Source organism: Maylandia zebra, linkage group LG15, assembly GCF_041146795.1.
Source record: "Maylandia zebra isolate NMK-2024a linkage group LG15, Mzebra_GT3a, whole genome shotgun sequence".
NCBI lineage: Eukaryota > Metazoa > Chordata > Actinopteri > Cichliformes > Cichlidae > Maylandia > Maylandia zebra.
In genome coordinates, this window is record NC_135181.1 from 22,331,880 (window position 1) to 22,354,940 (window position 23,061).

The 23,061-nt window shown below is 37.1% G+C and overlaps 2 protein-coding genes across 9 annotated transcripts in view; one reads left to right on the forward strand and one right to left on the reverse strand.

Moving 5' to 3' along the window:
- LOC101487136 (uncharacterized) overlaps positions 1-5,114 on the forward strand; it is a 30,969-nt gene extending 25,855 nt beyond the window's left edge. For all 6 annotated transcript variants that reach the window (XM_024805131.2, XM_076874126.1, XM_076874128.1 and 3 more), the window contains 2 exons: positions 43-87; positions 564-5,114. In XM_024805131.2, the coding sequence (XP_024660899.2) occupies positions 43-87; positions 564-715 (197 nt within the window). In that variant the 3' untranslated portion in view covers positions 716-5,114. The remainder of the gene's footprint in view (positions 1-42; positions 88-563) is intronic.
- Positions 5,115-5,783: 669 nt separating this feature from the next.
- The window catches only part of LOC101470189 (clavesin-2), a 58,929-nt gene continuing 41,651 nt past the window's right edge, over positions 5,784-23,061 (reverse strand). For 2 of the 3 annotated variants that reach the window (XM_076874132.1, XM_004568404.3), the window contains 3 exons: positions 20,068-20,178; positions 19,167-19,399; positions 7,848-17,200 (listed from right to left, as the gene is read on the reverse strand). In XM_076874132.1, the coding sequence (XP_076730247.1) occupies positions 17,107-17,200; positions 19,167-19,399; positions 20,068-20,178 (438 nt within the window). In that variant the 3' untranslated portion in view covers positions 7,848-17,106. Of the gene's footprint in view, positions 6,212-7,847; positions 17,201-19,166; positions 19,400-20,067; positions 20,179-23,061 lie in introns of those variants that run through there. The other variant, XR_013093195.1, reaches the window with a different exon arrangement.

A 23,061-nucleotide genomic window follows, 5' to 3' on the forward strand; every position in this document is an offset into this window, starting at 1 on the left:
CAATCTCATATTCTCATTAAGTTTTATTTTTATTGCATGCAGAAGATCCCAAGAAAGAAGAAAATATTACAGACAAGAAGAAACCTGGTAAGACTTGGTGAAATTTATTCAGGTTCTTATTTCATTGACTGTGGCCGATATTAATATTTGTATATGGAGAAGGATATAGGTGGGTGTGGGTGTTTCTAATCAAGGCGGCTAAGGCTGTGTTCAAACCCACTGTGAAGTGAACTTGTGCATCACATCAGTGGGTTTTTTGGACCATTTTGTAACCCAGAAATGTTAACGCCTTAGCGCTAACGCCAGAACTGCTTCCTCTTAAACAAAAACAGATTTTGGGAGTTTACCAGTTAGTCTTTTTTTGGTTCTGTCCCTATATAAGAGTGAACTTAAATCATATAGTGCCCACGAACAGTGATGCCAGCTTGGCCTCTATTTCTGGTCTGGAAACTTTGCTTTATGTGTGGTTTGAACACACCATGTAATCGTATAATTGCACAGTACAAATCTATCCACAGATCTTATTGTAAGCAACCTCTTTCCATCTCATCTTGTCTTCACAGGGCAGAGATTCTTTCAGTGCGTTTATGTCCCTGGCAAAAATGCCCAGTACCCTTTACGACCTTTCACTCCAGCCATGTCCCCCACCATGATGTCTCCTGCACTCAGAGCCATGTTGGAGCAGCAGAGAGCAGCCAAGGCGTCTGGGCAGTAGGACCACCTGAAGCCTTTCTTTATATCTGACAGCACTGCATCTTTCCATCCAGCAGGGGGAGGTGTTTGAATCTGTGCTAGCTTTACATTAAGAGGATGATCACAGAGAGAGAAAAAAAGTGGACTGACTTACTTTGTCTTTAATTTATTGAAATATTCTTTTAGTGGTTGAGCTCCTGGGGTTGCTGTTAATATTGCCCATTTTACCCTCTGCGTATGCTGCTCTACTATGTCTATGTTCAGTTAGAAAAATGCCATCTTGTGAATATTCTTTTAATTATAAATAGTATTTATAATGTACTTAATGCATGTTTTTAATTTAGAATGGGATAAATGGGTCACAACTTAGGATGTAATATAAAAAGCTGACTTTTGTGTTGCTTTCTCTATGATGCCCGTTATCAGATTTAACAGTAATTTAAATTTAAGGCAGTTTAGTTTATATCCAAGCAAACACTTATACTCTATTAAGACAAGCTTTTATTGTCTTAAACAGCTTTGAATGGTTTATTTTCAAAGTCTAAGATTATTTGCAACAGGAAAATATATTACATTGAATTATATACATAATATATGTTAATGGTATCAAACCCATGCAAATACATTTCACAAAATATGATTTATTTGAATAGTATTTTTTCCAGTTTTCTATATAAATAACTGCATTTTCAGTTCCTGTAACCATGCCCCGTGTTTGTTTCTGCTGCTTTGCTGCATCTGCAATAGAACAGAATCCAAATGTTGGAGGGTCAAATCCCAGGAGCTCCCACACTGATCTGAGCAGCATCCCTGTCACTGAACATCCATCAGCCTCATCAATCTTAGGCGCATGCTGTGATTGATGCACACATATTTCTTGACATATTAAGAACACATCTAGCATGAAACTGTTGGCCATTTACCTTTCACTGCTAATGTTTTATTTTGTTTGTTTGTTTTTGTAGAGGTTCATTTCAATATGTTACATGCCACATTTTAATTTTAACTGACTCCAATCAAAGTGGTGTATTGGAGATACTAGGGTAACCAGAAATGGCAGAGTAGATGAATAAAATATAGAACAATCTGAAAAAATAAATATTTTCTAACATTCAAGAGGCACTGAAAAGATTTGTATATCTCTATGAATACAAACTCAATAATGCAATGCAGTCTCATTGCACATATCGAAGCTCCAAAATTAAATTTGGATCCAATTAAGAAACATATTTAAATGAAACATATAGCTAAGTAAGAAAAAGGGGATATAATTAAAAAAAACAAAACATTTTCTTGTGTATATACAATAATTATTAAATAGTCTAGGTTCTCTGTGTAACTTGAAGCAGCTTATATGTGGGACTATGGGCTTTTCGGTGGTGGTTTATCGGCCATAAAGGATATGAGTATGCAGCAAAATGTTTTTGTTGCGCCTCATTAGGTTTAATAAATTCAGAAAACCTCTTTTTGATTTGTTTTTCTTTTAAAGCCAAAGATTGCAATACTGTGCTTTTATCTTAAAAATGAAGTGCAATTCCTGGATAGTAAATGTCTTGTAATTATGTGTTTTATCACAGATGACCTCTAATTACTTACAAGTATCAGCTCCTTTAACTCATCGTGTTCAGAGGCAGGGACAACTTTGATGTGACCAACTCATGAGACACTGTGATGTCTGCTACACTGAATGAATGTCATTTGTGTTAACCATCAGCTTATTTATTAAGTCTGATCTTGTCATATTTCTTTTTACCTCAGTCATTCATAGCTCTGGTTTTGTGCCTTATAGCAACATGGCTGCCTTGTTGACGCTGCCAAACTGTTGCCGAGCATCACCAGTGATTGCTGTTGCCGTCTTACTGAATGAAAACTTGATGCAAAGAACCAAAAAAGGTGTTTTTACGCTGGGCTTAATCCTGGGATATGACCCACCCTTGCCCATATTGTGCTGTCACATTCACCTTTTAACAGAGTGAGTTCCTAAAGACAGACGAAACTACTAGTTTTTAATAGCTAGTCCATGTTTTAAAAATGCTTTTGACATATTGTTGCATTTTTACCATATTATGACCCTGTGGATTGAGCTACATCAATTATTAAAAAGTTTTTTTTTTTGAGGTATGGCAGTGAAGGGGGGCTCAACCAGAGTTTCTTGAACTTATGAGGGCCAGGGACCTCTTAGAGGGGTGAAAGTTTTCCAACGTTCCCCTCATAATCCACATTTAAAGCAGTTAAGATGCTTTGATCTTCGTGTTACTTGTTGTCGTGGACTGATTCAGATATTTCCCTGTGCTAGCTTGCTAGCTAGTCATCTAGCTAATATGCCAAACTATGCAGCAGAACATTTCTGCTGTCCTTGAGTGTAGTTACAGAGTTTCTACCAAAATGACTCAATGCACCATATTGATATCAGACTCTCTATTAACCCAAAGAAAACCTTGGGGATAGAAAAGGACTCAATATATATTCATACTTTTTTAAACTGTGAAATTGTTACCTTTCATTAAAATGCACTTTTAATGATGCAGCACAGATTATACAATTTAATGCAAATTATTTACAGACCTCTTGGCTATGAGATATCAACTGCAGCGCCGACTCACCATTGTACCTACTATTCCCAACTGTATTGTAACTTTTTCTTTTTTTTAAAAGCCTTAAACTGTATTTGGTGACATTGAATTTAGAGGTGAGTTTAGAGAAAGTTACTTGAAAACTTCTGCTTAAATTTTGCAGACTAAAAAGAGTCATACTTCAGTTTTATAACATAATTAGAATATTTTTTTGTTCTTTTTTAAGAGTTAGTTCTAAACAAAGTGATGTTTACTGATATGGACTGAAAACTTTCATCACTTGTTTTGCCAATAATTTGTTGCCAAAGATTGCACAGTGGCCATTTTGACTAAAACTAGTGTGTTGCAACATTAAAGAAGGACCTGCCCCTTTTAGGTGAAAGTCCATAATTTTGGTTTCTGGACTTCTTTTTTGTTTTTATTTAGTTTATTTCATTTCATTTTTCTTTATTCCTGAGTTTAACAGAACATTGAATGTAAAGTTTTTTGTAAACTCTAATTTTATAAACAAGTCTGAAGTGAAGTGTATCCCTGAGGTTTCAGTATTACCCTCCAGGGGTGAGGTCAGCAGTCCTGAAGTGGTAAGGAAGCCTAATGAGATCTGACATCATGTACTGCTGCAACTGACTGTAGGTGTTGTAAGTGTTAGTTGGAGTAAGTTATTACCTTAAAATGTGGTTTTTACTGGTGTTTTGATTAATCATATTCCAGAAGGGCATTTCAGCAGTAGTCTGCTTGTGCCTCAGTGTTCTGAAGGTCGTCAAAACATATAAAATGAACAGTAATTACAGCATAAACTGTGGCTATGTGCTGTAATTATGTTTTAAAGTGTTATTAACTGTAATTTAACGTGAGCTAAATCGTGATCTCATACAAGAAAACAAACCAGAAGGAACACACAAAAACATCAGAGCTCTATCTAATGTAACTCCAGGTTCTTCATACATATTCATGTGAGCCTACAGGTGTAAGGCTGAGTTCAACTTGACTACTCTACATCCCTGATTATGTTTTAAGTACATGCGTTTGGATGGTGTTGTTAAAAGCAAGTGATCTGCTTGATCTTATGCATGTTTTTTTTTCTGAAAAGCTGTAGTGCAACACTTACACTTTTGCTTCACTGTATTTCACTATGATGTGTTGCTGTCATATTTGTCTTTCATTCTTTTATTGGTTTGTAGTTATCAGAAACCACAGACAATCTAATTGATCTGCGATCTCCAAGCAGAATAAAAAATAGTTGGCTTTCTTGTAGATGCTTCATCTGGGATTGGAGTGCAGTTTAACACTCTTTAAAAAAGTTTAATTCCACAACATACAGTTTGAGGTTGTTTTGTTTTGGAAGGATATATTTTGTTAACAAATTGTAATATTTTCTGCATGATAATGTCATTTATTTAAATTCAAGGCTGCTTTTTTGTAACACACAAGTAAGACTGCAGTGTCACAAAAAGCAGTCACTCTGGTGCTGTACAAATACTGTAGATAATAGTTAATTTCTTATTATCATGAGACTTGTCACTCCATTAGTTCTCAAAGATAATAATAAATTAGTTAACACGTTTGGTCAAAAAACAGTTTTAAATGAAAGATGTTTTTTTGTGCTTTATCAAAGATGTATGAAAATGATGTTTCATTAAGAGAAAGTATGAACTACCTGCTGCATGTACTATAAAGCAGATGTGTTTAATTCACTCGGTCACTTTCCAGAAGCCAGTTAAGTGTCATAACTGACATTTCAAGCTATAATATCATTGGAGGGACAACACTGAGTCTGCTGTGCTTATGTAGGAAACTTTTACCACTATGCAGTTTTTGTGTCAAAACGTGAATAAACTTTTGAAGATATCCATGAGGGGGCATTTCTCTCTCTGTCTTTGCTATATATGGAATAATTCGTATAGAAAGAAACACTGTTATACTGATGGGCTGTGATGTATTTAGTTGTTGTAGGGTGTATCCCACCCTACAAGAACTCATACTCTCCATCCTATCAATAAATAAATAATAAGCACTAAACCACCTCTGCTTACATATTAATTAATCCAGCTAAGAAGCACAGTGTTAATGTGTTCTGTGAGTTCTAAGTACATGCTGAATCTTTTATTTTCTGACTTTAAAGTTAGTTTAAAGTCTGGAAAAGAAAGGGTTATTTATACACACTGACTGGGAATTAGAAATGAAAGTGGAACAAGGCTCAGTGAAAAGTGATCTAAAAAATTAGTAGACAGGAAAATCTAAAACAAGACACTACAAAAAAAGAAAAGGAAAGAAATCTAACAAAGTAAAATGTGACAAAACTAAAAACAACAACAAACAAACAACCAAAAAAACTGGACACACAAAAATGGTCACACCAAATGTGAAGAGAGAGACACACTGGTGGATAAAAGCATACAAGCAGAAATACGAGACTGTAAACGTTAACACTGAGGAGCTGAACACACAAGAAATAAACTGATAAATAGAAGCAGAGGAAAACCCAATTCAAACCCAGGACTGGATGAGTCAAAAACTCCATAATTATTAAACCGTAACCAGAATTAAAATACAAGAAATAGTAATTAAAATACTGGAATGATACCAAAATGGCAGCGCGGTGGCATAGTGGTTAGCACTGTTGCTGCACAGCAAGAAGGTCCTGAGTTCAATTTCATTATCAGGCCGGGGTCTTTCTGTGTGGAGTTTGCATGTTCTCCCCGTGTTTGCATGGGTTCTCTCCGGGTACTCCGGCTTCCTCCCACCGTCCAAAGACATGCAGCTTGTGGGGATAGGTTAATTGGATAATACAAATTGTCACTAGGTGTGAATGTGCGAATGAATGTGAGTGTGAATGGTTGTCTGTCTCTGTGTGTTGGCCCTGCGACAGACTGGCGACCTGTCCAGGGTGTACCCCGCCTCTCGCCCTATGACAGCTGGGATAGGCTCCAGCGCCCCCCGCGACCCTGAAAAGGATAAGCAGAAGCGAATTGATGGATGATACCAAAATCAAAACAGGAATTTAAAAAAAAAATACAATGTAAGAATTAAAAAAACAACAGTTGAGTCAAACTGTTTGTGTTTCCAACAGTGGAATCAAACTACTAAGTGTCCTATGAACTAAGCAGGAAGGCACAAAGTCAAACATGACTTCCAATACCACTAATGGACCTTTGATTGGCCTTTGAGGGGAAAAAACTGCATTTCCCATGAAAAATGACTTCACTCCCTATTTCTACAGGTAATGGCAGATAGTTCCTGCTGACAGCATGATGAACTTTATTCCAACGTGAGAAGTCCTATGAACAGATCAGATCAGATTGGCAAAGTGTATTTCTGGATCATGTTTTTGTTGTTGGATGTGCTTTTTACATAATTTTTGTAAAAGCCATTAGTGGAAGGACACTGCTACCTGAGACAAGTTGAATGCACGATATGCAAGTAATGCAAAAAATGATTGCTCTAGCTTATTCTGTTCTATCAGGATTTAAAGTTACACAAATGGAAACCTGCGGGCTTACAAGAGTTAAATTTAGGCTATATATAAAATAAATGTGACAATCAACATAAGAAAGAACATCTTTTCATTTACAAATAAATTATCTAACACACATTAGTGGGTAACATAATAAACTTAGAGAACAGAAAAAAGTATACACCCCATCACGCTAGAATTGATCCAATACCAATACCAGGATAGGTATTGATACTATCGATATCTGGATTGATCTACCTACTTCTTATTTTAGGATGTCAGTGTCGTTTGAGCTCTTGTTGGCAGAATTGGGACAACACCTGGGGAGGCAGTTAATTTCAGAGTCTATAAAATAGTATCATTTCCATATCATTGTAATTCAGTACTGGTGCACATTTTGAGCTAGTCACAATCTGACTGGTCAGATCTGTTTATTCACATGCGAAAAATCAGCTGTCGCAATACATGTCGCAAATTTGTCTTCAAAAACGTATATGGTCTGTGTGAACAGCTGCAATAATAATAGGTTACTTGTCCAGTGTGAAAAGTCCTTTAGCCTTTACATTTACTACAAAGATCATGAGAACGGATGTTTTGAAAAATACAGCATAAAATTTCATGGGCAAACTGAAATAGATACAGTAAGTCATGGCTGTAAATACACGATTTTCCAATTATCACTGCTTTCCTTGGTGTGGATAAACAAACCATTACAACTGGTTTTGGGGCCTTATGGCATTAAAAGGGGATCTCATAACAGCCAAAGAGCGGGCGGGGATGCAGTATGAATCTGCCACGGATATGTTTGAGGCCAGTAACAGACCAGCTGGCAATACATGGTACCAGAGCAGAAGAATGGGTAAGCTGTACTGTACTGTGCTCATATCGACTTGAAGGAGCACAGGAGTCAAACGAAAGTCTTTTGAAGTACTGTTTTACTTTAGTGAGGACACTTCTTTTGAAAGTGTGGCCTCTTTGTCCTCAGACTCACTCAGAGGAAATTGATCTTGATTACTGAATTTCTGTAGCTTCAACAAGCATGGCGACATCTGCTCAAATGCTGTGATATTCTTAGAGGTCAAACTTAAACAGACAGAAACAACAGAAAAGTAACCAGGGAAAAGAGCTGCGTGTGTCCATGTTTATTTTGATCATTTTACATTTCAGCAAATTGTCTTTGAGGACATTAATACATTTAACACCTGCTAACTGAACAGCGTTTTGCTCCTATAATATACTGGCTTTCCATAATAACTTCACAATTCATTTGTAGTTTGGTCTCCCTACAGCTCCTACTGTAACTATACAATCAAATAACATTGGTAGGAAAATCAAATAAATTGAAAGGTATGCATTCATTTTCAATTATCAGTCATTTAAAAAAATGACATTTAATGTTGAATTCTTCAATGCACAAATACTTAAATATAAGAAACAATACATTGGATTTCTAATGGAAGAAGTGGCTTTGGCAGAGAGAACTCAAACATTAGTCAAAGTCAGTGGGGAATAAACATTGCTGGTCCATAAATCATTACAAAGTCCACAGCACACTGACGAAGCTTGTGATGGAGAGTTTCATTTCAAAAGAACAGGAATATCATCTTGAAACTTGATTATTACATCTGTTAAAGATTTGTTTAACTTTTTCCACACTAGACGTTATGATGCTATATGCAGAGATAATGTGATTTTTATCTCTTCACTTTGGAACAAAACTCTTCATGTGGATATTTAATTAACCCAATCTATACAGTACACGTGCTGCGACTTCTCCCAGTTTTGCACATCCGTTATCTTGGAAAACAAAGTTATGCTAATCAACGTGGCTTACGATGCCTGTCAAACAGAGAGGCACACAAAGCAGAGAACATTTAATGTACATTACTGAAACTAGACACATTTTTCAAGCCATTTAGACTCAATTGTCTGAACCAAATGAAGGCCAACAGTACCCCAAAACCATTTCTATGAGTGATGGCAATGTCCTGTCTTCTACTACCTGCCAAACAGGCATGATTTGCATTTTCATTGTTTTACATACTTTGTCCTAAATTTGAAAAATGCCACTCAAAGTATGGAAGCTTTGTATTTTCATATCAAATATGCTTCTAATCACACAGGGAGCCATCGTGGAAGTCAACATTGGATGATTACTGTATTCATAGGAAAGTGATAGCTGCATGCAGTACGGTCACAACGTGTGGTCCTGCTTTCAAAAGGAACATTTTCAAATTTGTATTTTCATCTGTTAAAGAATGTTAAAGAGCACGCACATCAACATGTGAAATGTTGATCTGTTGGCTTTCTGGCTGCTTTTCCCCAATGCAAATCTGGTTTTTATTTGAGGAAGATCAGAAAGTGCATTTCTATTCTATTGCTTTGTTAAAATAAAATTACACTGCAATATAAACAACCCTGTTAAATAAATGATAAAGTACATGAAGCAGGTGGAAAATTACCAAAGACAAAAACCTGTCAGATCTGCGTGCAGGGGTAGATAATCACAAATGTCCCATTTCAAGCTTATTGTCCCCTTTTGCTTTTGTTGTTGTGCATGAATGGAGAATTTCTCAACAGCCAACTAAACTAAATCTGCCCCTAATATCCGCATTGTGTCAGAATTATATATGCTAACTGTGGATGAAAACTATAGAAACTAAATCATTTACAGAAGTCAACACTAGTTTTGCAGGTGCCTGTTTTCTGTGTGGCTTTTTGGCTGAAAAAAGCTGTTAACTTTACACCGAGCAAAATCGTATTGCTGGGATTTATCAGCACATTAACCCTTAAGATGCATTTCCCTTTAATGGTCCCTGGATGGTGATTTCAGTCACTCTGACTGAAGTGAAAATTTTAGCTTTTTTATTTACTTTGGTGAAAGGACAAATATAAATGTGACACTTTGGAGCTACTATAAACAAAAGCAGCTTTTTGTTTGGTGTGAATTTTTTTCAAACTGATGCTGGCTATAGATTATCATTGTGTTTGTTCAGTAAAGAAAGCAATCATATTTTTTTTTTAAAAAAAAGAAAAGTTCAGGTGTCAAAGAGCTGATAAAGTGCTGCAATCTGAGCTGTGATTCACCCTGCTTCAAACTGCAAAGTCACTTGAAAACTGCAGATACATCTGCAACTCCTGCAGAGCTCGTTCCATGCTCAGTGGTGCGCAAATACGGCATTAATTATGATTAGTTAAGCTACTCAAAATTAAATGAAGAACAAATGAACTCATGTTGCAGATTTGGGCTTCTCTGTAGTTAAAAAAAGACTGGAAATGAATTCACAGATGTCCCATTCATGTCTCTCTTTTTTGTGTGTCATGAAATGATATGTTGCATGGGAGAAAAGCAGCATTTGGCTCTTGCTTTGTTTTGTTTTTTACGATTGCTGACTTCAGATTTATTAAAATTACAGATAAAATTACAAACATTTGAGGACCTCCATGAATGCTTCCGGGATGATTATTTTTTTAAAAGCCCAAAGCCTGATATACTGTTACATCTCTTATAGCTGGTGTCTGAATGTGCCCAGCAATACTTTGATCCAAGAATCAGAAGGAATGACATAACAATAACACAGAAATAACATTCGAAATGCTGAATTTCTTAAATAAGAACAGATCTTAAACTCATATTTCTGTATACACTTCATACAACAATCTGTGTAATAAACAAGATAGATAGCAATTTTAATAAAATACTGACAAGAGAAAAGAAAAAGTCTTGCATGTGTGGTAAAGCACAAAGCATCACCCGATAAAGTATATCTGTAATAAAACACTGTGTCTCATTTCATTCTATTTAGATTTACAACTGAACAAAACAACCTCTGATACCAACATTAACCTTAAAAATAATCAGTGAACCTGCAGGACGCTCTGAGTGAGATACAGTTTAGCTATATTCAAGCAGTATACAGATGTTTAGTTCATGTAAACTTTTTATCCTAACAACTGGAAGCATCTACAGTGGCTGTGTGAGTGACCATGTGTGTGTGTGTGTGTGTGTGTGTGTGTGTGTGTGTCCGTTTATGGTAGTAATCTTTACATTTTCTCCTGAATCTCTTATTCAGACTGTATTGGCTCTGTTCTACTGCATGAGTTTTGTGAAAAATATATCCACAACATCTAGTGAACAAAACCAGCAACCAAAACACATGATGACAACAGCTTTCTATTGTAGTGTGAACAAAAGGTGATTAGACTTTGTTGTTTGGAGTGTGACTGATAATTTTAAACTTGCAAAGTGCTCTTGGAAAAATCCTCATGACTGCCAGAAGTTGGTCTACTCAAGTAACTACTGTGACCATTTATACTCTAAGTTCGAATGGTCTGAAAATACTGTTCAGGTTTGTTTTTTGACATCTGCACTGATACTGATAACAAATCTAGACTTTTACCTCATTAGTAGTGAACTAATTCCAGCACTGACAACAAACATCAGAAAAGGACACATTTGTGAAATGCTGCTGTGATGAAATGTGCTGAACTCTATACTGAAGAATGAACCCAGGCAGGGAAGTAAACCAGGTTAAAGCTGTAAATTTGTGAGAAAGACTAAAATAAACCAGTAGATGAATTAATAATGGCGCACCATCCATAGTTTTGTGATTTGTTTCTTGCAGGATAACCATTTTAGTCTCGGAGACTTGGCATTATTTAGTTGAATATTAACCCCATCGTCTGACTTACTGTTTAGTTTGTTTAGCTACACTGGCACTTACAAACCATTACATTCCTGTTAAAGATGAAAAACAGCAGGAGTTGATGTAATTACATTGCGAGTAATTAACTGTGTGAAAGTGGGTGTTTGAACAAATCAACATGCAACAGCAAAGTACAGTGAGGCCTTCCGCTGTCAGAATTATTATCATCTGCATACATGGTACATGAACCATGCCTTATGTATTAATCCTAATTATTAACCAACGTCTGAACGACTCATCAGATGTCACTGATGAATGAAGTTGCTGTCTTAAAATGTGAATTAAAAGGATGATTAAACAGCCAAGCAGGTATGTGGTAACCCTCCCCTGTGACTTGTGGTCTGTAACACAAAGCATGATATTTAAGTGGATCACATTTTCCTCCAATCTTTGATGCTTTGATGTTTTCAAAGATTGCTGCAAAACATTTAGGCTTAACCTGGGTTGACTGCAAATAAATCTCACATGAATGAAATGTACTTTTAAATTTGTATTTGCAATTATTCTGCAGGTGAATTTGGATAAAGTAATCACAGAAGCATGGCTGTCAGTCAGAAGTTGTGGTATGCAGCGCTTACCTAATCCTTTTCATCTCACATGTCTGATTCTGCGCTGCCTCTTTACTGCTTCAGCGCCATTTTGTGATTAAGGCTGATAGCATATCTGGAGTTTTCTGTAGGAAATACGACAGTGTGCAGGTTCAGATAATGATGCCAGTGCAATCTTCTATAATTTTCTTCCCTATTACCCTTTTTGTCACAGTCATAAGCGCCGAGAAGTCACAGAGACCTTTGGCACTAAAATCCTGTAAACAAAGAGTGCTGCCTTCACAAAAGGAGTTCAAATAACACATATTATGTTTCTTCCCTTAAAATGACTTTTAATGATGCAATCATTGCAGTGTATCAAAAGCAGTTTCCTTTTAATAGAGTTCAATGTTGAAGAGATGATTATGATCATTTTAAAAAATGTTTTTTAGCTGTTGTTAATAAAAATGTCTAGATTGAACTTGACTTGTATTGACTCTCAGAAACAAAAACCCAGCAAGCAGCAGTTGCAGAAAAACTTAGTTGTAGCTGACTAAACTGGGTTTTACAGAGAACTGATCTTCTCATTAATCCATCCCCTGAACAGTGATTGGTCAGTTATAGCTTAAAAAGACAAATTAGCAGGTATGTCAACCTTCAAATTTTGCAGTACATGAGAAATAAATGATGATGACCTTTGTCTTTTGCTGTATTTATTCCATAATCATATTTAAAATGGGAGAAATATATTGACAACAATGTTTGTTTCTCAGGAAAGAGAACACAGGGGCATTTGAACTAAGAACTGTGGCTGCAAAAGCACTACTGCTGTCAGCAACATCAGAATCAATCTGGGAATCTATCGATTTTGGGGACACTGGTCAATATCTGACTGTTCCCTGTGCTTCTTTTAAAACACAGTTAAATATGAATTTTTAAAAAGCAAGTAACAACCTGAATTAATCTCAAATAATTGCCTATGGTTTAGAGCTTGTAGTTAAAAGTATGTGTTTGTTCTCCACTGTCCAGCACAAGCCTTTAACATGCTTCAACATGATTGGTCAGTAGAACTACAAGCGGATTATTAAAGGAAATCAAAGATCTTGTTTTCTGTCTACAAATATCAGCATTATAATTAAACCAAATACTGATGCTAAAACAATTACATCGGCCGGTTTTCTAGAAGCCTTGTACTGTTTGTGGTTTTCTAAGTAGTTTTACTTGGTGACAAACTAAGACAATTACATCACACAACAAAATATACTCATTTAAGTTGTCTCCATCTACAAAAGAGGAAATACTGATGTTGGTTTTATGGGATGTCAGGAGAGATACTCCTTTCTACTTCCTTGGGCATCAAATATTGCCATTTTGAGAAAGCAGCTGAAGTCTCACAGTTATGCACACGGTGTTCGTTGCCACCTGTGCCATAATACAACAGCTACTGAGACAGGTCTGTCACACCCAAGTGGTTATGTATGGGTGCTTCTAAAATGCGTCTTTTCATCAGATTTATATGGATTACCTACATGTCCAGGCTTACTGTTGCAAATGGCATATTTAAAAACAAATCAAGATATCGTCTTAGCCAACTGGACTAAAAAAGGAGTTTGAGATGCCTAAACCTAACCAGCCTATTAACGTAAAAAGTGAGTGCAAACGAAGCAAAATAAAACGTGGACACTCCACCACTGTCTGTCTGCTGCTCTGCAAAAACAGGACCACTGTCTGTTCATGTCTCATTCTGCCACAGCCGATGTGTCAAGCTACCAACGTCAGAGGGCAGCTTTTAGGTATTTGTGCGACAGCACAGACAAAAAGACAACGTTTGACGTACTAGGATGACTATGTATTGGCAGCAGTATGAGTGGATTATTATTTACAGATCCAAGGTCAGTTATATAATGAAATAATGAACGGATTTAGCATATGATGACTAATCGGGTTGGTTCCAAATAAGCTCCACAGCATTTTAGTTGCATGAAAAAAATATTGAACCAATTGTATATTTTATGGATTTTGTCATAATGAGTAATTGTACAAATGGCAAAATTCTTGCACAGATATATCATACACCTGTACACCTTGTGGAAATCTAGGTTTGGTCTGAACTCTATATTATGTGCCTCTTTCTGAAAATAAATAATTTACTCCTTGAACACAAAGTTCGAGCAGTAGATGCAGCAAAGGTTGAATTTATAATAAAAATTGAATCAGACCCTACAATGGACTTAATCATACAATAATATGTGTCATGACAGCCTATTCAAACTGTTTCTGTAGCTACTGTCTGCTCTTAGAGGATCAGGCTGATCACATATTCAGTAAAAACACAGTATCGCCATCACACTGCCAGATTATTATCTCTCTGTGTTTGATGTTAAACCTCAGTGGAAGCACACGGATCACACTGAGCCGAAGGAGAAACCATTAAGAACAAGTCTGACTCGACTTTGCACAGGATACAGCCTGTAGAGCCTCTGAGCTGCGGTAAGCGGGGCTGACATGTCGTGTGCGCTGGTGTGATAGTTTAACATTTCAGCTGTCTGCTCTCGTTGCAGCGGGCCACCTCACGCTCCCCTGCCTGCCGGCCTTTATTCTGTGATCTGCTCGGCTGTCTGTTTGCCAGCCTCACTCTGCTGCTCTGCCCATCAGAGGCGCGTATTTCCTTCCCGCTGTGCTCTTCACCTTCTTAACATTTGGTTGTCACACCTTTGCACTTCGTGTGCCCAAGGTGAATAGTTGATGTGGAAGAACCTAAACTAAAGTATGTCAAACTGCTTCAGGGCTACATGCATGGAGAAATTCCACATAACTTAACAAACTGTGTCAGTTTAAATACTATTTTCTAAAGGACAGTTTGGACTGCTAAAGTAATTAATCTTATAATTTAGTATAAAATGTTGCACTTGAAAGTTACACTTTTCTCTGAACTCGAGTAAACGCTGACTGTGCCATACATATAATAATGACATCATCAGCGTTTAAACTGATTCTTTTTAGGAGGATCACTTCAAAAATCATAATTTTGAGTGCACTATGTTATCGTTATTTCCTCGTATCTATAGTTAGCCTTCTCCATCTAAAAAACACAAAGGGTGGAATAAACAAAGTGAAAGAGGCAAAAGTAAAACAAGCGGAACATCACATGGGGGAATTTGGGTTTTTTTTGCTGGACAGAGCTTCAGGATGTTAAAGGGTTCAAATGCAGCAGACAGCTGGTATTACTTTGACTACAGTTGGTGAACCTATGAGCTGGACTGCTGAACTGAATCTTTGAAATAAGACATCTAATAATAGAAACATTATCATCAGACTACAGTTGATTGCTTGACTGACTTTTTACCTGGCTGCATACAAACTCAAATGTGATTATCCGTTGGAAACAAGGGATGGTTTCATGCATATTATTATACAGATATCTGTTTATAGGGATGGTTTTGACTTTAGTCATTAACAATTTGTTTGCCTTAATATCCTTTTAAAATGTCAAGTGCAGTCTCTGTTACCACTTCAGTGACAGATAGCCTGAAATAGGACTTAATACAAGCCTTTTAACTGCCCTGTACAGAAAATAACTGCAGCCATTCTAACAATACAATTAACTCTAATCCAGGATTTAATAAATTATTAATCACTGTGTGTCATTATCAGCTGAATCGTTAAATTATTGAAGTTAACCAATTACCTCATTGAAAATGTCTCGGTGCATTCAGGTGCTGTCAGGATGTTCTAACAGCACTCTCATGCTTCAGAGGGTATCCTTAAAGATGCTGCAAACCAAACACTTAACACAAAAAGGATAAAATTTGCACTTCCTGACAGTGGTAATGGAATAATTTTCTCATCAAACAGTGATATGGGCATTTTAATTCTTCAGATTAATCTGGTAATTATAGGGTGTCAAACGACAAATAGCTGGTTTTTAAATGCCTTATAAAATACTAATAATAAGTTCAAATGGATTTAAAAACTGTGAATGGCAGCCTGGGATCATTTAAAAAAGGAAAAAGTCTGCTTTTGTTGTATACAGGAGGAAATAATCGGTCAACAACATACCAATGTGATGCTTTAATCTCTAAATATCTAATACGCATACCGTGTTAAAATGATGGGAATATGTTTTCAGAAGCTCGTTAATGTCATTACATCCAACAAATGTGTCACAACGTCACAGGAGAAGATAATACACTTGGCCTTTCCCTGCTTCTACAAAGTTTTGCCTCATTTATTTGTCCATCGAAATTCAGAAAATACATCTTTGGTCTCCCAAACAAATATGTAATTATGTGCGTCTATGTTAAAAATAAGAGACAGCAGCTTTGTGTTATCCCTAATGGCAGAAGACAGCACTGTGCTCTGTGACATATGGGTCAGAAAAAAGCGAGAGAATGACTAAAAAGAAAAACAACAAAAAAAACCAAATGATACATAGAGCCAACTCTTACCGTAAAGGGGGGTTTGCTTTTCCAAGAGATAACTGGAGTGAGAACCAAGAGTTCGGCCATTGTTTTCAAAGGAAAGATGCCAAACCCCCAGTAAACACCCAATAAGCTCCCAGTAAACCCACTGCCTGTATGCCAGTTTGGGTCCAGGAGGTTAAACAAGCTGATCGCCATCACTGCTGCAGATCCTGAGCCGTGCTTCTTGCCCATATGGGGCATTTTTCCTCAAATTACTGTACAAAAAAAGGAAAAACTGTAGCTCAAGAGCTCTGGCCCCAAGCCCTCTTTGAAGTTTCATGATCAGTTTTCCACATTCTTTATCATCTGTATCCTGTACAAGTGCAGTAAACACTCTATACTTTCACAACTCACTCTCTTGAGTGTCTCTTCCCTGCTCCATACTGGATTGTTTAAAGACGTTAATTTACAGTTTCTGGAATTGGCACTTGACAAATAACTAAATAAATACATATATAGAACACCATCAGTAGCTCTTAGGATGCCCTTAAGTCTGAGGAAACGTCCTTCTCATCTCTTGCTGCTTGCTTTTCCATGATTTGGAGAAAAAGGTGAATCCAACAGTAGCAGCAGCAGCATTTCCTGGAGGAAGGTGTTTTTCAGGGCGCGTGTTGCTTGTGCACAGTAAGTCAGTGTATTTGTGTGTGTAAATATTGATTTGAGTATGCTTTTGAGCTGTGACTGCACGGTTTAGTCCAGCGAAAGCAGCGGCTGCATGTTGTCTTCTTCGCTCTTGACTTTGTCTGGTCGCTTCAGGACTCCCGGTTCCACCACCGACTGAGACCTACAAGAACAAAGAACAGGAGGTGATTAGCATAACTGTGTCGCCAACTGTGCTGAAAGCTTTAGAGTGTCAACCGTGAAGTGCAGTGAAATATTAACTGTAACGGTTTATGTTGATGTTAAAATATTCCGACCTACTTGTGTAAAGTCTGATGCAACAGTCTATCCGTTATTTTGTCTCATGCTATGAGGCAAATTGTGAGTATGAATAAAATCTGCAAAAAAAACTTCAGGTCAATCATCACCTCAGGTTTGATTTCCAGGAATCCTCTAATTTCTATGTTTATTATTTTGTTCACACAAAGTTAAAAATACTTTATAAGACATTGGATACATGCAGAAAACACCTGTTTCTGTGTCTGTAACATAACCAGTGTGTTTTTGTAAACAACTCAAAATGCTAAAATGAAAAAATAAAATGTTACTTGCAAGTTTCATTATGTTTCATTATGTTCTATATGCAATCATTTATCAGTATTATTTTTTTACTAGTTAACCTGTGTTATAATTTTTGTTTTAATACTTCATAAAAAGAAAACAGCATCCGCACATTAAATAAAAATGCATTCGTGCATACAGATTTTATAGTATAACACGCATAACACTAACAGTGCTTTATAGGCTAAAAAAGTGTCATAAAAAGTTTTTATTTCCTGCTGTATGGGAATTAACCAAAGAGTGAGTTCATTTTTAAATGCACCCTGTTACTGTCAGACCATTTATAACTCACTAATAATTAATTTATGATTGGCAGGGTTGAGCCTTCCTGCAGTGACAGCCTGCTGCCTTAACTCGCTGCTGTTTGTCTTCCATAGTATAAATGTCTTTGAGTGAGTTGACGTTCCACAGTGGTGAGATGATTTACTGTCACAGTGAATTACACCGCACAGTGGCCTATAGGGGGGAAACTCTACAGCAGGAAATGTCAAACATGCTCTCAGCAGAATTCTCTTTGTCAAGAATAAGCACATAAATTTTAGCATATGAATGAACATAAATATATATGTAACCCCCAAAGTCAGCTAGTCTGGATAATACTAGATTGTGTATTGATTGCTTATTTACTTGTCTTTTTTGTAAGGGTTCAACTTCATAAACTATTTATTGACCCCATCATATCATTATGCATCTTTATTGCTTCTTTTTTCAAACCACAGCTTGTATATAAAAGGTCGACTAAGCTATTTTGGAGACCTAAATTCAGCTTTTTGAGGCATATCATTTTGTTTTTGGGGCTTGTTGAGCACAAGACAACCGCACCATAAAACACACCGTGACTATCTAATGTCTGTTTTACTTTAAATAGAACCAGAACAAACAAAACTTTAAAACTAGTAATCGGGAATCTACACTCACCAGAAAAACGTCACATAAATCAAATGTAAACCACAGGATTCCACATCTGCTGGACATTAATGCAGGATTGAGCCACTGGACTATGTCCATCTTTTATAAATAAATCTGATCCACAAGAATCACAAAGAGGTCCAGCCAAATAACACTAGTTGCTTAAATAAAAATCTAATGAATATAAAATCAGATGGAACCATTTAGAGCATATTCATCCCCGCCAGCTGAGACAATGATTACAAGAAGACCACAGTGAGATAAAATCTGTATAGTTCTGTTATTATGCCTTTTGTTTACTATAATTACGCAAAGATAACCAAATTAGTTCCACAGTATATCCTATTGTGAAACAAGCATTTTATTCATTTTTTGTGCATTGTTTAAATTTTAAACCTGCATTATTCTCTGAGAAAATGTATTAGCTGGTAGTTCCTAAGCCTGAAGCAGCTGTGAAATACTTGGGTGGGACTCCTTAGCCTCAGGAAAAAACAGTAGCTCTCGTTGTCATTAAGAGGGTCCTAAAGCATTTAATAATATATTCTTAAACCTAATAATAATCAAAAACAGTACTACATTAAATAAAAACCACTGTGGAGGTTTTAAGATGGTACGCTAACCTCTTCATGGTCTTTGGGGAAAGGTTTTTCTCCAGGTCTCTCTCCAGGTCTTGTACTGATAGGGTGTAGGACTCTGGACAGTAGTCAGTCTCCTCGTCATATGCGTGGTCCAGCAGTGTTCGAGCCCATGTCCCCATATCGTAGGGTGGCATCATCCCACCAAGCTCCGATGGCAAGATCTCTGGGTGGATGAGCTGATGGAGGCTGTTTAGGTTGTTACCATGCATGAAAATCTGCAAAGGGAAAAGATGCACAGGGAAACAATTTAGACCAGAGGTCTCCAACTCCAGTCCTCCAGAGCTACTGTCCTGCAGCTTTGCATCCCTACTGTAACGCAGCTGAATCAAATGGTTGAATTACCTCTTCAGCATGACATCAAGTTTGGCAAAGGTCTAGTAACAAGCCATTCATTTGATTTATCTGTGTTGGAATGAGGATGTTGAAACTCTTGGAATTTTTCTCTCCACATTCAATTTCTTTTCTCTTCTTGAAACCATGAAAAAGATCACAAACACCAAAAAAGCTTGACTATTAGGCCAGTAACCAGACCCAAAATGTCATCGTTCCTATTAAATTTGAGTAGCACAACTTGTTATAACCTAATTCTATATTCTGTTTTAGCATGTATGTTTTTTTTTAAGTTTATAGGTTGCTGAATAGGTCATTACCATTTCAAATTTAGAAAGAAAAAGACAAAACAATCAGAACCAAATTACTTTATTAAAAGGAGACCATATGAATTCCAGCTTGCTAATAGTTTTCACCTATCATCCACATTAAAGTGGCTCTCTGTGTGGTTATTTTTACTGTTAGACTGTCTGTGGTCCCAATTTGGAGGGTGCTTTTTTACCTGATTTTGCACCAGCTGAAAGACAGATTATAGACAAATCTCTTGGCTTACCCTCTTCCTTGTCTTGTCTTTAAGAAAGGGTCGGATGACGGTGTAGAGAGCGTGAATGTACCAGGGCTGGTTCACAAAGTGGATCCCTCCAAATCTGGCAGGAAAACTGTCCTGTAGGAAACACAAGAAAAAACAACACAGATGAATATGACATCTGGAGGTCAGCAAAATATGGTGTAAATATATATGTGTGTGTGTGTGTGTGTGTGTGTGTGTGTGTGTGTGTGTGTGTGTGTGTGTGTGTGTGTGTGTGTGTGTGTTACAAAGTTGTATGTCAGTACTGAGCTATGCCCTTATATAATATTCCTGCCAGTTTCCAAGTTCTAATAACCTCTTAATGTTCACCTAAGATTATGTTACTTTTTTGTCTTTGTGATATTATTTGTTTTGACGAACAAGAACAGACAACTCTATATGTCAAGCAGAAAGACTGAAAATAGCAGAAAAATATCACCAGTGAAAGATGTTTAACCAGAAACGTAAAACTGTAAACTACATATTGCCATGGAAACTTCTGCTGCAAATTCATTAATCACCATTATATTGTGCAACATACCTGAGTGCGTTTCCTGTCTCTTTTCATTAGATTAGTTTTGTAAATGGCCTCTAACCTCATAGTCAATAGGAAATGGTCTGCAGTGGCTGCAGGACAAGCCCAGAGGGAAATGAGGCCTTGTTCATACAGGTTAGTGTGTGTACTCTGAGCCTAACTCAGTGATTCCTAGAATGTGGACACCATTATAATAATTATGCTCCAGTCCATGTGTATGAATCATCGTTTGGCCGTAATCCAGCAGTATGGTGAAGACTGTACAGCAATCTGACATAACAGAGCTGGCTGATAAAAATGGCTTGGGGAAAATGTTTATATAAAACATGTTGGCAATGTGTGGGAGAGACAGTGACAGTGTCTGAGGTCAGTGCAGCTTTGTAAATCAGGATTTGACTGATATGAATCATCATGGCCCAAAGTCACTTCAAGTGATTTTGCTCTGATAGCAGTAATGTCAGCTCATACACTGTACAAAGCTTTGATCTAGAGCCATATAAAATTTAAAGACATATAAGACTATATTTACAACAAACCTAACAGAACTGGAAGGTTAGTTCAGGATCAGAGAATGATTTATATTAATTGAGGCAACCTTCAGAATTTTCCTTTAGAGTAACAATCACGCCAAAATTAACCTCTAAACAGCAAAGTAATGGGCCAATTACTGTCATTTACTGTAAATCTTCATTCAAAGAGCAGCACCACCAACACACCCAATATTCCAAGACAAGAAATGTTTCAATGACTACATAAGATGTGCCATTTGCCAAAAATAAATTCCATATATTTATTACATTGTATATTTATATATGTCCAACCGCCCTGTGACAAACTAGCAGCCAGTCCATGGTATAGTCTGCATCTCAATCAGTGACAGCTGGGATAGCCCATAATTAGATACGAAGAAGAAGATGGATGGAAGGTAAGTTTCATAATAAGATGCAGTATTCGGCATTTTGACAAACATACTCCCCTAGTGATTTTTTCATAATATAAACATAAAATGGTTGAAAATCTTTTCAAACACATTTTTTCTACCATTCATCCTTTCTCTAGAACAACTTGACCTACTTCCAAGGTGGATGGAAGAGACAAAAATGTCCAAGAAAGTCAAAACCTAATGCAGCACTTCTGTCATGTTTGTTTGTTAGCATCACAGTGGCTCAGTAACTAGCACTATGGCCTCACAGCAAGAGGGTCACGAGCTCGCTTCTGTGTGGAGTTTGCATGTTCTCGCTGTGTTTGCATGACTTTCCTCTAGTAGCTCTTGTAGCACTTACGTGGAGTTACATAAAGTACCGATGGATAATTACCAAAGTAATAAGCAATTTGGGCTAGTGTCAGAAGACTGAGAACGACTCTTAGAGCTCTGGTACACGAATGGCAGAGAAACCAGACAAACACAGTTATGTGGCTTTAAAAGTACTTTAGTGATGTTAAGCCTTGCAAAAGAAATTTGTAAACAACACAGTATTACAACAGGTTTTAACAGAATGTCAAGTATAAAAATTTCCCCCAGAGTAGCAAAAAAAAATAGAATTAAATAAAATTGTGCACAAGTAAAAGAATTAGTCTTTTTTAAGTCCAAATGGTACCGGTGGGGCCCATAGAATTCGTCTGACAAGGAGTGTGTGTGTGATTGTCTGTCCTACCGTACTACTTGTAGAGTAGAGGATTGTAGTCCATCAATGTGCAAATGAGTGTGCGTGTACATGTATATCGTCTCCTAGGATCTTGGGTTGGCTCGCCATCCAGTGAACACTGGAACACTCTGGGTTCTGGAATCGCTGACCTGGTCTTTGGATTCGTCCCATATAAAAACCTGACCGCCGTCGAGTGGATGCTCAGCATTTACATGGAGCCACAGCTCAGTAAACCCTCCGGTTTCGCTCGATAACAAAAGTTTTAGTCCGTCTGCTCTGTTCGGCTGTAGAAGCAAGAGACTGAAAACTTGGGAGCTGGTACTAAGGAGGGACAAGAGCTGCCTAGAGCTTCACCGATTGGCTGACATGTGAGGAGTGGAGTAAAACAATAGGCTCTCATCAGAGCTCATCAACCCTCTGAGAAACTTAACCCTTGTTTGACCAGAGCATATCATATATAATCTGCATCCCTTCTATGTTTAAATAATTATTTTGATCTCATTTCACTTTCATTAACCGGGACAGTAAGAACAGAACAATGAACATTAAATGTTTTAATTTTTCTTCTCTTTCTGTTTGAGATGATTTTAGGAACTGGGTTACACCCTCCCCTCTTGAATTCATGCAAGTCCCTTTGCATGTCTACTGTGAACTGCATCATCTAAGAACAATAATTCAGCTTTAGAATTTAAAGAGTCAATGAAAGCTGTGGTTAAACCCTGAAATAATGATTTGACCACAGTGACAAGGGGATTTCCCAATTCAGCATAGTCTAGCCTTCTTGGTGGCTGGCGACTT